General features: G+C 35.4%; 6 protein-coding genes across 6 annotated transcripts; 2 read left to right on the plus strand and 4 right to left on the minus strand.

Moving 5' to 3' along the window:
• Positions 1-223: 223 nt before the first annotated feature.
• On the minus strand, positions 224-925 carry NAEGRDRAFT_74077 (uncharacterized protein; the record flags this gene model as incomplete). Its single annotated transcript, XM_002670919.1, has 1 exon — positions 224-925. The coding sequence occupies one exon, from the start codon at positions 923-925 to the stop codon at positions 224-226; it is 702 nt and encodes a 233-aa protein (XP_002670965.1).
• Positions 926-1,392: 467 nt separating this feature from the next.
• On the minus strand, positions 1,393-3,191 carry NAEGRDRAFT_74078 (uncharacterized protein; the record flags this gene model as incomplete). Its single annotated transcript, XM_002670920.1, has 2 exons — positions 1,393-1,806; positions 1,848-3,191. 2 exons carry the CDS (start codon positions 3,189-3,191, stop codon positions 1,393-1,395), a joined length of 1,758 nt encoding a protein of 585 aa, XP_002670966.1.
• A 78-nt stretch (positions 3,192-3,269) lies between these two features.
• NAEGRDRAFT_74079 (uncharacterized protein) lies at positions 3,270-5,522 on the minus strand (the record flags this gene model as incomplete). The annotated part of the gene is made up of 1 exon (XM_002670921.1): positions 3,270-5,522. One exon carries the CDS (start codon positions 5,520-5,522, stop codon positions 3,270-3,272), a length of 2,253 nt encoding a protein of 750 aa, XP_002670967.1.
• Positions 5,523-6,813: 1,291 nt separating this feature from the next.
• Positions 6,814-7,898, plus strand: NAEGRDRAFT_53232 (uncharacterized protein; the record flags this gene model as incomplete). Its single annotated transcript, XM_002670885.1, has 2 exons — positions 6,814-7,370; positions 7,454-7,898. 2 exons carry the CDS (start codon positions 6,814-6,816, stop codon positions 7,896-7,898), a joined length of 1,002 nt encoding a protein of 333 aa, XP_002670931.1.
• Positions 7,899-8,071: 173 nt separating this feature from the next.
• On the plus strand, positions 8,072-13,395 carry NAEGRDRAFT_53233 (uncharacterized protein; the record flags this gene model as incomplete). Its single annotated transcript, XM_002670886.1, has 2 exons — positions 8,072-8,820; positions 10,026-13,395. The coding sequence occupies 2 exons, from the start codon at positions 8,072-8,074 to the stop codon at positions 13,393-13,395; spliced, it is 4,119 nt and encodes a 1,372-aa protein (XP_002670932.1).
• A 1,230-nt stretch (positions 13,396-14,625) lies between these two features.
• Positions 14,626-16,503, minus strand: NAEGRDRAFT_74083 (uncharacterized protein; the record flags this gene model as incomplete). Its single annotated transcript, XM_002670922.1, has 1 exon — positions 14,626-16,503. The coding sequence occupies one exon, from the start codon at positions 16,501-16,503 to the stop codon at positions 14,626-14,628; it is 1,878 nt and encodes a 625-aa protein (XP_002670968.1).
• Positions 16,504-16,556: the final 53 nt, after the last annotated feature.

Raw genomic sequence — 16,556 nt, forward strand, 5'->3', positions numbered from 1 at the left:
TAGAGAAGGCCCTTAATTGAACATTAAGGCCGTGTTGCCACTTTTAGAGAAGATTACAATGTGAAGAAGAGTTGACGGTTTATTTTGATTGTATAAACTTTATTTTGAGCTTGTAAATTCATCAAGGAGAGAACTCATCTTTTTCGTATGGATTATTGTTCCTCTTGGCAATTATTATGATGATTAAAAAGAGAAGAATGGAGAAGGGTAATTAGTCATTTTATTAATTTAACGAACTTGTGTTGTAATTATCATTTTCATCATCAGATCCATCATCAGATTCAGAGTAATACGGTACAGATTCATCATTTTCATCTGCTGTGCAAAGAGTTATTCTGCCTTGCCTTGCTTCATCATAAATTTGCTCAATTTCGGCTGCTGACATCTCGGCACCTCTTGTTTTATGGTTATAATTGATATGATACAACTTAACTCTTTCTGCTTCATATTCCAACAATGAAACAGTTTTATAATCTTTCTGGCTTGAAATAAAATTGTTTTCCACCAAGTTGGCATAGAGGCCTTGGTCCTTATTGAATAACATTTGGATGATTTTGCTTCTGCATGGGTGAGAATGTAGTTTCAGATTACTAAATTCTGAGTTGTTGTCAGTATTGAATTTTGGGAGATTGTCAAGAGAGCTACTAAGAACGTCTCCAAAAATGGAATAGATCACATATGTCTCACCATATGAAAACCAAACTCTGTCTAAATGTAATTGTACATTCTTGTTGTTTTTGAAAAGAAACTTGGATCTGTGTACTTTCATTGGATAGGTGAAACAAAAGTACTCCATACTTTGGAACCTGACATAATCTGTATCTGATTCTTCAATTCTTGTCTCTGAAAAACTAATTGGGTAAATTTCATTTCTGTATGCAGACGATTCTGCCAGAGTTTCATTTGTTTTAACAGAAAAACCCATTTGTTTCCCTTGATGTTGCACTCGCTTAATCCACAACTTGTGGTTCATGAAATAATTTCCTGGAGTATCAAAGAAAGCTTCCTCAAACTCATCATATCCAACAAAATATAGATTGGGACGTAACAGCTTTTTAAAATCCTCTCTTCCCATCACAAACGAATACTTTACACGAACCTTCTCGGCACTGTCAATACGATTTGTTGCTGCCTTGAATAGAAAGTCAGGAAAAACAGAATATTCCAGCACCAAAGTTGCTGTTTTGTGGTTTGAAACTTTCGACTGGCAATAAGTTACGAACTCGGCATATGGAGGAGGCCTGTACTATTCATTTTTTTTCTTCATGTATTGCTGGAAACTTGAGGCTTAATCTCAAACCTTACTCAATTGTTAAACAATTCACAACTAAGCGGTAGATTAAGGACTTGTTTAATTATAAAAAGGAGTAAATGTCGACTGACATGTAAATATTAATGTTCACACAAGGAAAATTCTCTTTCATATTGTTCGTTTTTGTCATCTCTCTTATACTTTCTGTGATCCATGAGAATTTCACGAGTTTCATTTGCTTGTTCCTCAGTCATTTGTGGAATGAAGGGAATGACATTTTTCACAAGCACTGGATAGGTAATCTTTTGAGCTAACGAGAAGGAATTTGAAATAATGACATCTCTTCTCTGATTATCAATGTGACTTGTTGAGATAATTGGTGCATCTGGATCAACAAAGAAAAAGACAAGGATTTTTCTAGTTGCTGTCTTTTTTGGGTCTTCAGGGAAGAAATGTTTCACTCTGTGTTGATTTGTATTTGGGAAAATGATGCATTTACCTTCAGTTGTCTTGACCTTTCCAATTACTTCACATAATTTGTCTCCGTCATGAATCTGAATTTCCAATTAATTTCCAAAATAAAAAGTCAACTTACACCAAATCGTTCCCAAGCTTGCAAAACATTATCCTGTTCAATGTAATAAAAGTTTTCCTCACGTAACGATTGTCTAAATTCCAAGAAACTTTGCTTAATATTTTGACATTCATAATAGAAAATGCCAGTTGCCACAATATTCTCAGTATCTCCCTCAGTATGCCAAGTTCCTCCTGGATAGAAACCTTGTTCTGGAGTGACAATTACATTAGCTGCCTTGACAATTACTTGAACCTTATCCTTAATGTTAACAAAATTGTTGACAGGTTCAATAAAATGTGATAAGACTTCACAAATGGTATCTTGCAAATCCTTTTGAGTAATTGGATTAACATTGTTAATATAAGATAGAGGAGTAACCTTATTATCACTATCCACTTTGAAATCAGTTGGTATCCATTGAGTTTCAGCAACTCCAACACGAACTTCACCTTTCTTTTCATTCAAAACACTCAACTCTTTCGAATAGCAATACAAAGAAGGATGAATAATATCCAAAACTTGTTGATTTGAACCTGGATGCCAATCTAACTTGTCAACTGGAGTATTTTCCACAATTTCGTTCAATTGTTTCTTTAACCTTTCAGTCAAATCTGCAGGAATTAAATTTTCCTTTTCGAGACAAACATAGCTTGAAACACCTCTTTCATCAAATGCACAATGGGCACAGGGACACAAACAGAATTTTGTAGATCTTGGGTAATAACCTTCTTCTTCTTCTTCTTCGTCATCTTCAATTATTTCGTCATCATCTTCAATCACTTCGTCTTCATTTTCATTCATTTCGTCTTCATTGTCTTCATCTTCCTCATTTTCGTCTAGTTTCTTTTTAATTTTCTGGTCAGCATTACCTTCTGCTTTCTTTTTTTCCTCCTCTTGAACTTTCTTCTTTTTCTTTTCAGGTTCTTCTTCAGTACTTTCGAATAATGTTTCATTCTCATCAATTGTCTTCTCCTCTCTATCACTCCAATTTTTAATTTTCTTTGGATTGGCATTGCAACAACCACAACAACGTTTCCTATAGGTAGAAATTTCAAGTAAATCGTTCAAAATATCCATCGCTACGAGGAAACTACTTTCGGATATTCCTTGTGAAATAGTTTCCTTTCTCCATTTTGCAACAATGGTATTGAATATGATCTTTTCTTGCCAATTGTCCTTGTCTAGTATTTGGCGAACAATCTTTTCGGCATCTAGTGGATTGACCTGAACTCTTGGATGTCTGTGTGAAATAAATTCTTCTTCCTCTTGAGAAGATTCTTCAAATTCTTCTTCGTCTTCTTCGTTACCAGAGATTTGGCTGGTTGGCTCTTCTTCGGTATCGCTGAGTGATCGTTTCGACATTTTTTTGTGGAATTTGATGAGAGATTCTCACTGATTAGTATCTGTAATTACAATGGTGTGTATTTTAAAAGTACATGTTTATTGGATAACACTCTCAGTCTTGTGTGTAACTGTTACTCCTGCCAACACTTTGGAAACAAATTGATTTTCAAATTCCTTCATTCCTAAATAATGGGTCTTGTAGGTTGGTGTTTGTTTCAATCGACTGAAAGCTTCAATTAGTTGGAAGGTTACTATACTGGTGAATTTCTTTTTCCATTCAAGATTGTTTGCGACAATTCCCTGATGTTGTGTTGGAGGAAATTTTGTGGATGATTCCTCAATGACTTGCTCAAGTTTTTTCAAATTAGTTTCAACACTTTCTTTCAATTTGAATGAAGTTGACCCTACATTAATAATATTTTGAATAACATAATATGAGAATGTATCTATCATTTCCTTTTCGGTAAAGCTATTGTTATTGTTAATAAAAAAGTATATTTCCAATAGTTCAGCCCTGAATTCGGCTGTTAAAAATCTTTTCATAATATCTACACATGGTATTTCATCAATAGTGTTGGCAAAGAACATTTCCATTTCTGATTTCAATTGTTTCAATCCTTCAAATTCAATTGCTGGTTGGTGATATTCATGCCAGTAGATGAAAAGTAAATAACCTGGCTCGAAACAAACTAGACATACTTCGAATATTGTTTTGGAAATACCGTACATTGCATATCCAACAATATGGGTGGCTAACATGTTGGAAACTGGTAAAAAGAACTTGGACATATAATTATTATTGATCCAACTAAGTAAAAAGTACAAAACTCCAGAAATAGCTGTAATAATTACAGTAAAAAATTCAGCATGATATTTAAAAGTATCATCATAAAGGAAATACCACTTGACAACTTGAACAAAACTTCCCAATTGTTTGATAATAACTCTATTTGCCAACAAGTACAGAACTGTTGAGCCAAGACTGAGAATAATCATAACAGCAAAGGCTGCAACTGTTAAATAATCTAAAACGTCATTCTTAATACTAAAATCCTCAATGTCAGACGCCAGATAAATCACAATAATTTCAATTCCAATCACCAAAACAGAACAGATAACGTAGGTGAATTTTGAGGATATAAATCTAAACCAAAAAGTTTCCTTCCTTTCAGATTCATAATATTTCTTATAAAACCATCTAGAAAGAAAGTATCTAACTGTTTGTAGGGTGTACAGAGAAAATACCAGTATTAAAATGGCAGTCATTACAAGATTCATGTAATAATTGTCAGCTAGTGCCACTACAAAACCAAACCTCAAAGAACTGGCAATGAAGAATAGAATTGTGGAAAAGTACGGTGAGAAGAATCTCGATTGAATGTATCTATTCTTTCGAGCAATAATGAGCATTATGAGAAGACCTACACAAACAAGGGCTACAATAAGACATGATATACCCTTCCATATATTATACAGTGGTCTGGTTTGGAAATATGCAGAATCACAGTCCGATTCCCATCCATGTGATTGAATCAATTTGAATGTTTGTGACATCTCAAATTGCTGTTCCTCTAGTATAAATGATCTTGAATAAGATTGATTGTTAGAATATTTTACAAACTCCTGTAGTCCAATACTCCTCTTAAAAACTACTTGTACCATTGTTTCATTGTCCAAACCAGGTAGTAAGGTACTGTTGATTCTGAGATTGGTCATCAACTGGAGTGGAGTAAAGGTCAATTGTTCTTCCTCGTGTGTATACCTACTAGTGTTGGAACCAAATATAACATTCTCCAACTGAGACGGCTCACACTTTTCCCAATATGTCTCATTCTTAAATTTAACACACGTTGAATATGAATACCCTCCAAATGTATCATAATTTCTCGGCTCATACACAATATGATTACAGAAAAAGTAATAAGGAACATTAATAAACATTCCCTTTGGTGTGAATGAAGGAGATTTTGCTGCTCCCGATACTATAAACGAAAATCCTTGACAAATGAATATTCTATCAATGGTTGATGAGTAAAGTCTGAAATCCATACTCGTCAAATTTGTTCCTGTTGTTGAATGGGACATGTCCCACTCTACTCTTACTTGACCATTCACCATACAATTTCTATTGCCATCTCTAGCCTCCACTCCTACAATAAAACCCTTACTATTACCAATCAGCCCTCCAATTATTATTATATATATTAAATAACTAAATATCCAATTATTATTATTATTATTACAATTATTATTCTGCTCAATATCATCATCACCATGCCTCTCATTATTATTATTTACTTCTATTCTACATTTAAAATTCTTCTTATTATGATAAGTATGATAACACATGCTGAATATTATTATTCTTATTAATGATGACTATTCAGTGTTTCAAATAGAATGGTTGTTCATTCAGGACTGTAGTGAGCGCTTTTTTGTTGTGCATGTTTTGGTGGTGAGGCTGTGGACTTTTTCGGTCTCCAGTGGTTTGTTTTTGTTGGTAATATTTGGCGCCACGAGTTGTTTTTCTGTGGTTGATCTTGACCAGTAGGGTTTGTTGTTGTTTGATTAGAGTTTCAATTTAGAAAATAGCTTTAAATTCATCACGGAATTGTTGAAGAGGAGGTTGAGCATTTTCTTTTGATGTTTGAATTTGATTGAATGAGACTATTGGCAGAAATCGATCAAGTTGAATTGACTACTTAACAAATGGAATCAACTTTAAAGATTTCCCTCCTAGTATAGCAATCTATTGGAGCGTGAAAGAGGCTGCTTCATTGTACCCATGTTCAAGCAATTAAGTTTCTTAATATTTCTCTGAACCATCCTCAAAACTCCTTAATTCTCCTGGATAGTGGAGTTTGATCAATCGTACAAGGATTACTCCCTTAATATAGCTCTGCATTTCCATCCCAATTTGGCGCCAATAACAGTAAAAAAAATGGCGCCAACAAGTAGAGTTCCATTAACTCTTCAGACAAAAACTTTCGAGTTACCATCATACAATGATTGTATCAATATTATTCCAGAAAGTCTACTACAATGTTCTTTTAAGTGTTTGTATTAAATCTCAACAACCATCAAAAAGTCTCAACATTTTTCCTTTCTCACCAATTCAATGAAGAGATTTTCCCAAATATTCAAAATAGAAAAAATCTATTAATAATCTTATTGTTTAGAATTGTTTCCAACACGTCACATAACATGACCATTTGTGACATTTTTAATGTTTGATTGCTTTGTAAACTTTCAAGAATCCATTAATAGTGAGACAGAGATGAAAATATTCAATATCAACAACGTTACTAACAAAGCCATTGCTTTATCCCACTTTCCAATGGCTCACCACCACAACAATATTATGAACAACTCTCTCAGGCACAATACCGTATTTCAGCTGTACTTCCCACCAAAATCATCATCGCTACAAGGATGCCTTCAATTTGATAATGTGTGTTCTACTTCTCATCTAATAAGGCGCCACTGGAACCTGCTAATGTGTAGCCAACGATTCGAGTACGTGTTGACAAACGTGGCTGAGTGCGAAGTTGTTTCTGAAAGGAGAAGGGGATCGCAACAACTTTGCTGTTGGTCATCATTTAAAAAAAAAATTGCCGTACAATTTTATCCGCAAAGTACAATGGCAAGACAACAACGAACCAATTCTTCGAAACAGGGAGGACGCAGAAGAAGATATTCCAATGATGGGGACTCGAGAGAGGAATATAGCAGCACTACAACAACAACAAATAATGGTGTTGCTCATACTAATAACACTACTTCAGTTGCTGCTGCTGTGAGTTCTCAAGCTTATTCTTCTAAAAAGTCTGAAGATTGTAAGGGAACTTCTCCTGCAAGAGATGTTGGCGTTGTTCAAAATAACAATTCCACTATTAATAATAATAACAATAATACTACCACCACTACTTCCCAATCATCATCAATTCCTTCCTCTACAACAAATTCTTCAACCACCTCCACTACTTCTAAAGATGAAGTTATCCCAGCTAAACTCTCCCAAGAAAATTCATATTTTGGATTAAACCAAGATGAATTCATCAATGCCTTCTCTTCTGTAATTCAAGAAATTTCATCACAAGGAGACATGATCCCTATTGAAGCCCAACAAAAAACACAATTCCACACCTCTCTTCCACCAAGAATATCACTTCGTAAATATTTGGACAGAATTATCAAGTTTGCTTTCTGTTCTGCTGAATGTTATATTCTCAGGTATGTTGTTTCAACGAAATTCATAATTATTCATCATCTTTCTACAGTCTTGTATATATGGATAGGTTGGTACAATCGAATCCTAATTTTGTGATTAGCAGCTTGTCTATTCATCGTTTACTCATCACCAGTATTATGGTTGCTGCCAAGTTCTTTGATGACAAGTTCTATAGCAATGAATACTATGCCAATATTGGTGGTATCAAGAAGGAGGAAATTAATAAGTTGGAGATTGAATTTCTCTACATGATTAACTTTTCTCTCCACTTCCAACCACCTGAATTTGAGCAGTATAAGGAAGAGTTTATTGTTGCTCCAGCCCTCAGAGAGAGAGCTCTCAAGAAACGAACAACAGCTGTTGGTTCTTCTAAACAGTACTCTGTGGGACAATCACATCATAGTTATGGTGATGAAGTGAGCATTGAGGAATCATGTATATCCATATGTTCAGAACAACAACAATATCCACGACATTCGTCTCCCATCCATTAACTTATTTGAATAAATTATTTTCTATAGTTTATTCTACTCTATCCATACCTTTATTCTGCAGCACATGGCAGATAAATTCACTGAATTCGTTATCTTCCTCCAACCAAGTGGTGTGAAGAAACTATTTTAAATTATTTAAAATAAAATTAAAATCGAATTCAATCAAATAAAAAATGCAACAAGACAAAGACATCACAACACCACCAACAACAACTACATCGGAACAAAAATCATTCAATACAAAAACATGGTCGAAACAGGTGATTAAAAAAACAAGTTATGGAGTAGGAGTTGGAGCATTGATGGGATTAACATTAGGCTTGCTCAGGAAGAGGTTCAATGCATCCTCTTTTCTCAACAGATGGTCTATTGGAGTGAAACCACTGAGAATGTCAGAGACCGTAGTGACTACAGGATCCGTGCAACCTCCAACATCCATTTTCAATACGACAGTTGCATTGGCAGGAAATGTAGGCATTAGTTGCTATGTATATTTTAGTGTCGAGGAATACCTACACCTGAGCAACCTTATACCTTCGCAGTTTATTTCACACTTTGTGACTGCATTTGGACTATATTCGAGTATAACATTTTTCAAAAGGTTAATGCTGTCAAATGCAGGTAATAAGGGATTGGCAGTTCCTTATTATTTATTGAGATCGATGGCAGGTGGATTGGGAGCAGGTACTGCTGCCATGTCTCTTTCACTATTGGGGCTATACATCGAACACAGAATTCAATTATACAAACTCAAGAATAATCTTACTGCTGATGAATACAGAGAAATGATGGGAATTTCTAAGGAAGAAGAAGAGAAAACCTTCATGGCTAAAATTGAGGAAAGACTTCCTGTGTGGTTAACTGTCCCATCATCTCAAAACAGAAATGCATTGGACGAAATTAGAAAGTATCACTCATTGAGGTCAGTTGAGATTACAACTCTGGATAAAAAATCAAAGGAGGAGAAGGAAAATCAAGAAAATTGAATGTTGCATAACCTTGCAATAAAAACAGATGGTTCTGGAATTTATTCAAGTACTAGGATTGATAACCATCTGTAACAGGAGAACAAGCCACGGTTGGCCAACCATTTGTGTCACCTTTCGCAAGCTTCGTATCGTTCAATAAATCGTAGAGTGTATAACTCAACGATGGCGACAAGGGAAAACTGAGCTTAATATAGGCATTCAGTTTTGGTGTTCATCCTTATGTGGAATATACAATCAGACATTTGGTGGTTTTCGAACATTTTTTAATTGCCAAATTCCAAAATGGATACATTTCACGTATTTGTTAATGTATTATACAGTTACTGACTTATAACCAACTTTATAAGGTCGGTTTTTGGACAGGGAGAAGTCTCCATAATCAAGCCAATTGGAGACATTTAAGGAAGCAGGAACTGGACAGTGAGATTCTTATCACACCTTGATCTGGCATTGAGTTTTTAAAATTGAGGAACATATCCCAATGTCGTAGATATGAATGACATCGCCTTGTCTATTATTGTCAAGGTATTAAGGGTGAAAATAACCTCACTGTAAACATAATGGCACTGATAGATGAATTAATGTTGTGCTATTTGGCTTTTCTCTAACATGGACTACACAATCACTGTACCATCACCAATTAAATCACTAGATCCTTAATGGACTACCTTAATGCTGAGTTGGAGTCATTGAATATTCTTCAATTGATAGCGAATATTCATTCAATTGAAGAAAACACATCGAAAAAAACTCTCAACATAATCCCATCAAGCGAACGTTGGTTGTACACGACTCTTTCCTTAATATAACCCTCAAGCGTGAAAAGAACACATTACTGGCATTCCATTAACAGCTTTAATCAAATCTGGCCATCCCCCTTCGTACATATTTTGCACAACACCACACAGACACAACTGCTTCCTAGCCACAACACAACAAAAAAAACAACAATAACCTAGCTTAATAGAGAATCTTCCTTATTATCCAAACACAAACACATACAGCTTGATCAATTGAAAAGCGACAAACAGTGTTTAATTACCTCCCTGTATCATTTCCTTACCACAGAATACATGTTTCCTATCAGACAATTCAATCAACAAGGGTTGATGAATAGCAATGCTGCTTCCTTTTCCAGTTCAACTACTACCCCAGGTGGCGCTTCTGGAAGTGAATGGACAGGTCGTCCACAAGAGCAAGAAATCTTCAATGCCATTTATAATTGCAGCAGCAAGAGCTTGCCTGGATCTCCTTCTCTTGATACCTTCCTTGATAGTGCTCAATTGCAACAATTGGACAACTTGGCTCGTTGTGAAAAGCAATTCTGTAGAGGAACAACTCCAAGTAATGAAAGCATTGCAGCTCAATGGCTCAATGACTTCTCGAACGTTGGTGAACACCGTCTCACTCACTTTATCCAATCTCACAGCAACTTGGTTGTATACTTGCCTGATTATCCATATCCTGTGTTTGTATTCAATCTTGGTTATTTGAATAACATTTGCCAACAAGTGAGCGTCCTGGAGAGTAGAAGAATGTTATCATTGGCTCTTCCACATCTAGAGATTGGAACCTTGCTGAATAGTGAAGTGGTTGTAACCGATTTACCATTTGCCAACTCAGCCACCTATCCAACCCTCTACTTGGACATTCCATTGCCAAGCAGTTACAATGGACACTTTAAAAAGTATGTCCCTTCCCCTGAGACCTTACCTACATTGAAGACCTTGAGAGAGAGCTATGCCTTCCAAAGATCAGTTCCACTCACTCTCGACATTGAACGTGCCTTCAAGTTAGCTCAAGCAGTTCCATACTTTTTTGGCTCAAAGAGATCGAACCTTGCTACTCAAGTGTTGAGAGAGTGCTACTCTATTGAACCTCACTCAATCTATGTCTATTGTATGATCTATATATGCCTCTTTGGTTATACCTTCCAACCTAATGGTAAGGAGGTTAGTGCACTCGACCTGATCATTAGACAAGCACTCTTTGAATGCTCGACCATTGATGCCATTGTATTGTTGAGAGCTTCCATAAAACTCTTGGAATTCCCTGAGGGAGCCAAAGGCAATTGGGTCAAGGTCTCTGCAAGAGAATTCAATGCAGTCAAGATGAAAATCCTTGAATATATTGATGACAAATTCACAAGAATGTTTTACAAATTATTCAATAGTCCAGAAAGTGATTTGTTGAACTATACTGGCTTCTTACTCATCGCCAACTTGATCAGATCATCAAGATTGGTAGTTGACGATGAGAATCAAGTATTAAGAGCTCTCAGACAATATCTCATTATCAATGCTGATGTCATTATTGCTGAAAAGTCAAAAATGACAGTTCCTGAGCACATGGCTGAAAGAATTCAACAAATACCAGTCACTCGTGAAATTTACAGCCAAAAAAAGCAAATACCAAAGAAGCAAATTGAAGTTTTCCAAGAAAGATATGGAAGAATCTTCTTTAGAATTTCCAGATATTCTCAACTTGTTGAAGATGCCATTTGTTACATGATTGCTGGCATTAGATGGCATTCATTTGGTGATAATGCCTTATCCATGTTGCAATATCTCTATGAAGACTTGAATCACGTTGGTGTTATTACTGAATTTAGTTTTGATACTTTCTGTTACATGGTCGAATCTCACAGAGATCCAACAACCATGTTGAATAGAACCATTAAGCAAGTTAGTAATGGAAAGGGTGGTAACAGAAATATCTCTCAAAATATGTTGACTTTCAAGTCAACTGCTGGCAATGGTGTCATGTATCCAAGAGAAATCATGTTGAGCTATAATTGCTTTGACAACCGTCATTATTTCCAAACTTTCCACTTGAGTTCTGTTGGTAAGGGTGTTAGATTGAATGATTTGTCCAATTATGCTAGTTATCATGCTCTTAGAATGAAAGAAAATCGTGTCATTAACAGATTCTTAACCTTTGACATGAAGATTTTCCAATCTTTTATTAGAGATGTTGATGCTATTCAAACCAACAAGTTTGACAGAATCCTCATCAAGGCACATAATTCCCATGATGAATCCCTTGCCACCTCCTACAATCTCATTACTCGCCATAACAACTTGTTAGCCAACTGTGAAAACAAGTACAGAAATGGTTATGTCCACGACTGTGTCATGCCTTACAACTTCAACCACTTGATCCAAATACTCAAGAAACAAGTCTTTGCCATGCAACATCCTCAATTCATTAACAAGTTGAATAAGGACATTGAAATTGCTGAAAGAAAAGCCAAAAGACTTGCAAGACAACAAGCAAGAAGAGGAAGCATTGCAAGCTCCTCTTCAAGCACCGAGAGTAATCATCACAATTTCAATGGTGTTGGAATGGATTTCCAAGGACAAGGACACGTTGAAATTGCCTCTTTAAGTGTTGCAGTTGCTCCCACTCCAAATATCTTGCCAATGATGGCAAATGTATTTAATTGCAGCAATAATCAAACAAGTAGAATACTTGCAGCTCACAACAGAACCATGATGATGAGTCAATCCAATCAAGGATGTTCCAGCAGTGGTTACAATACTCCATCAGTCACTAATCAAAATTCCAAACAAGGAACCAAACGTACGAGAGAAAGCAAGGAATTCCAATTTGTCTTTGAAGATGGAATCAACTCAAACAGAGCAGGTCGTGCTAAGAAGAAGAAGGAATCTATTCAAGGTCAAAATCTTACACTCGAACAACAAATCAGAGAAAATGCAGACCTATTGAGCTTGAGTGGCGCCAGTAATATTGAAAGAACAGTTGAATTAAATGTTCAACAAGCTCCTCCTTCAAATTTCCAAATTCCAACAACCACATTCAGACCAAAGCATTTTGTAAACTTTTTGGTATATAAGGCTGCTGACGAATTCCATTGTAGCTCACCAAATGTTGGACCATCAGAAGTCGTCTTGGATGAAATCAACTTGCCACTCTACATTTGTCGTCCTTCACACATTAGTCCATCCAGATTTTTAGAAATGATGGATATTAGTTCTATTCTAAAGGTCAGCATGAGACAATTCTGTGACATTTTGAATGGTGATGAGGTTCTTGTTGGATTCAAAGATAGTATTAAGGTCCGTGGTGTTCCACAACGTGATTTGAATGATCCAACTCTCCATTTCATAGACGAAACTCAAAGAGATCCAGAAGACATTGATTGGGAATCTTTCAATGTCGATGCTTTCTGTGATAGAGTTGCTGAAGAAGAAATGAAAAAGCAACAACAAAATCAAGAAGTTTACATGCAACAAGTTATGATGAAACAATTCGAAATGATGCATCAACAACCTGCTAACATGTTGGAAGATGAAGGATCAGTTTTTGATTTGTTGATTTCAAGTCCACTTGGAGCAAACATGATGCATCAAAATTCAATGATATCTGGCAACGTGGAAGAAATGTTTAATAGCTTCCTGGATCCAATTGTTGAAGAAATGAATGAATTGGAAGAAGCTGGTCAATGTGATCTCTTCAAATATGATGAATTTCAACCTCATCCATAAATTGTAAATAGAAGAATATTAAGGCAAACCATCTGATGAGAAACATTGGAAGGAAATTTGTAATTTTAGAATAAATTGTACATATAACATGTTGATGAAAACCAATTGAATGTTAAATCAAATCGCTCGTTCCAGCTAAAATTGTTCATGTCATGTATGTATGTATGTGTTCATGAAGTGATATTAGCAAATGTGCATGTGTTCATGTATTGCATGCATTCATTCAATAAGACTGAATTAACAGATGATGTGAAGATGAGAATTCATTATTCATGCATGTGTTCTCAGTTTACTCTTGAGAATGGACAGCATGTGTGCAACATCTGATGTGTTTTCCATCCTCCTTCATTGAATGCTTGAATTATATAATAACCGAACAGATGGCATGAATGCTCTCCATCAACATTAACATCCAAACATCTTAACATCTATGCAAATTAATTATTACATTTCTTCTCCCCGAATCTTTGCATACATACATACATACACATCCATCTATTCATGGTGGTCAATATATAATAATTATCTTTCTCTAATACGTTGTATAAAAACATACTTAATACAGTCTGGTCTTGATGTAATATTGCTCCTGCTGCTTAATGAAAAACACTCATTCCTGACCAGGAGGCGGACAAAAGCATCTCGTTTTGATTTTTTATCACATTTATCAATTTATGGATTGTCCTCTCATGAAATTTATTGAGGATGGAGATAGTAGGGACCTTTAAAGGGTGTTGACCACAATGAACCTTAAGGATGAAACAAATGGTGAGGAAGTGTTTTTGCGCAGTTAAGTGTGTTTGAAATATTTCATGGCACTTGTTTCAAAAGTCTTCAAGAATTCTGAAGCTAATTGTAAATTGATATTATGTTCGATTCCATAGAAGAACCTACAATATTGCTAAGGTGTTGTAACACCAACTAAGGTTTGGCCGAAATGTAAAATGGTGTAACAAATTGATTCTGGGGCGTTTGTCCTCACCTACAACACTGTACTTTGCAAAAAACTTTTATTTGAGCTAAGAGAATGGCCCATTTTCATAATTGGGTTCTTAATACTCCAAATTGATTGAATGTTCGATTTACAATCCATAAACTATTACATCTTTCTTTTTGATGCGTGCATTTTCTTGTGTAAAGTTTCAACGTTCACTCATTGTTTGAATTACAAGATAAAAACATCTGCTTAATACAAATTTTCAAAAGATCTGGTAATGTGCAGCCGATTCTTTATGTTTGCTTGAACAATCCTGTTATTAGGAAGGTATTTGGATAAAGTGCTCTCACATTTTCTTCATTCCAATCATCCAAATTTTGTATAAAATCATGATAAATAATTCGACTCTTGATATGTTTGTACATTTCCTGATTTTCATTCTTGTGAAGGAATTCATAGATTTGTGAAGTGAGTTCAGCATTAGTTGGTTTGCTGGTGAGGGAGGATACTTCTCTGAAGAGAGTTCTCAGAGAGATGTGTGTTGAAAATATCGAATTGGAACTAATTGAGGCCTGAGGCGTTGATCCTTTGTGTAAAGTCGCAATCATCCAAAAGCTAGGATTGGATTGACGATTTTTGGAAATAATTGAATCCATTTCATTGATCCAATTGGCTCTGATTGGTTTGCTGTTAGATTCCATGAAGAGAAAATATTCATAATTATTGAAAATCGAATCATCTTGCATTACCTTACTGAGAATTGCTTCCTGAGTTTCAGTATATTTGAAACTAATCTTGTTGAAACAGTGAGAATATTTAGTGGTCTTTTGGTTCACATCCGATTCAAATGTTTCGTCCTTTCTGTGAGTCATGTAAATCACCAAATCAACTTTCATGCTTGTTGGATAATTCCAACATGGCGAATATTTGTTTTCATTCCACAAATCCAATTTTTTCAACACGTTCGATTTTTCATTTTCCTTCACTGGGATTACTATTGCCAAGCCCTTTTCATATTCAATATTCCTAATGTGAGGTTTGTTTGGATCCCCCTTTCTCAAATAAATAACAAATTCTGAATCTGGAATTCCAGCTCTATTTCCTGGATTTCCCCATAATCGAGGATCCGTTTCACATACCAAACCTGCCTTGTGAATGAAGAGTGAGAAAACCGATTGGTCTTGTCTGTGGTTAGCCAAGCTAGAGCCCTTTGGAGCAATACATTCAGAATTCCAAGCACACTCCAGGGTTGGCAATAGAACATTCTTATAAGCTGGCGAATCTTTGATATATCCTTGAATACCACCACTACACATGACCTTTGGTCCATATTCTTTTTGGCTGAATCCCAAATAATTGAATGTGGAAATGTGAGTGAGCTCACCAACTGTTCCACAACACTTCCATCCAGTGGTCAATCCCTCCTGAACCACATGGAAATATCCCTTCTCCATCAAAATCGACTCGTATCGATCCAATCGATTCCAAACTTCCACTCCACTATCCAAAAAGAAAATTGCTGGATATCTCTGTAATGCTAAATACATAACCAGTGGCTTCCAGGCAAATGATTTCAAATTATTAAAGTGAGATGGTAACAATTTGAAATCAATATCAACCACTTCTACATTTTTAAAAGTTTTTGCTCTTTGAACTTGTTCACTTGTCATTCCTAAATTATAAACAATTATTGGTCTGCTTTCAGATGTCAAATAACTATTCCAATTCCACCAATACGAAGATTTATCAGATATCATTCTTTCAATATTCGAATCCTTATTCAAAAAACTTGCTTGAATATTAAATAATTTCTCCTTAGTTTCGTATATTCTATGAATGGATCCAACAAAATTTTCAAATCTTTCAAAATAACCAGAAGAAACAGCCGTTACAATATATGGATTACCATGTTGCTGGAGTGGATACTTCATACTTGCTGTATTTCGTGTTAGAATTTCCAATACTTGCTTCATGGATAATGATTTTCCATTATTATTATTATGCAAATAATAACAATAATCGGAAAGTGTCGATGATTCTCCATTCGGATGATAATAATTTGGTGTTGATGATCCACGTGACCACGACCACCAAATAATCTGTATCAATATAAAAGTGGAGACAATTCCGAAAATTGCAACTAAAATTTTCTTCTTTCTTGTGGTGGGCATTGTCAAGTTATTTTTTTTAAACTTTTTTTTAAAAGAATTATTAAATAGTTAAA

This window comes from Naegleria gruberi, assembly GCF_000004985.1.
Source record: "Naegleria gruberi genomic scaffold NAEGRscaffold_66, whole genome shotgun sequence".
Classification (NCBI taxonomy): Eukaryota; Heterolobosea; class Eutetramitea; order Acrasida; family Naegleriidae; genus Naegleria; species Naegleria gruberi.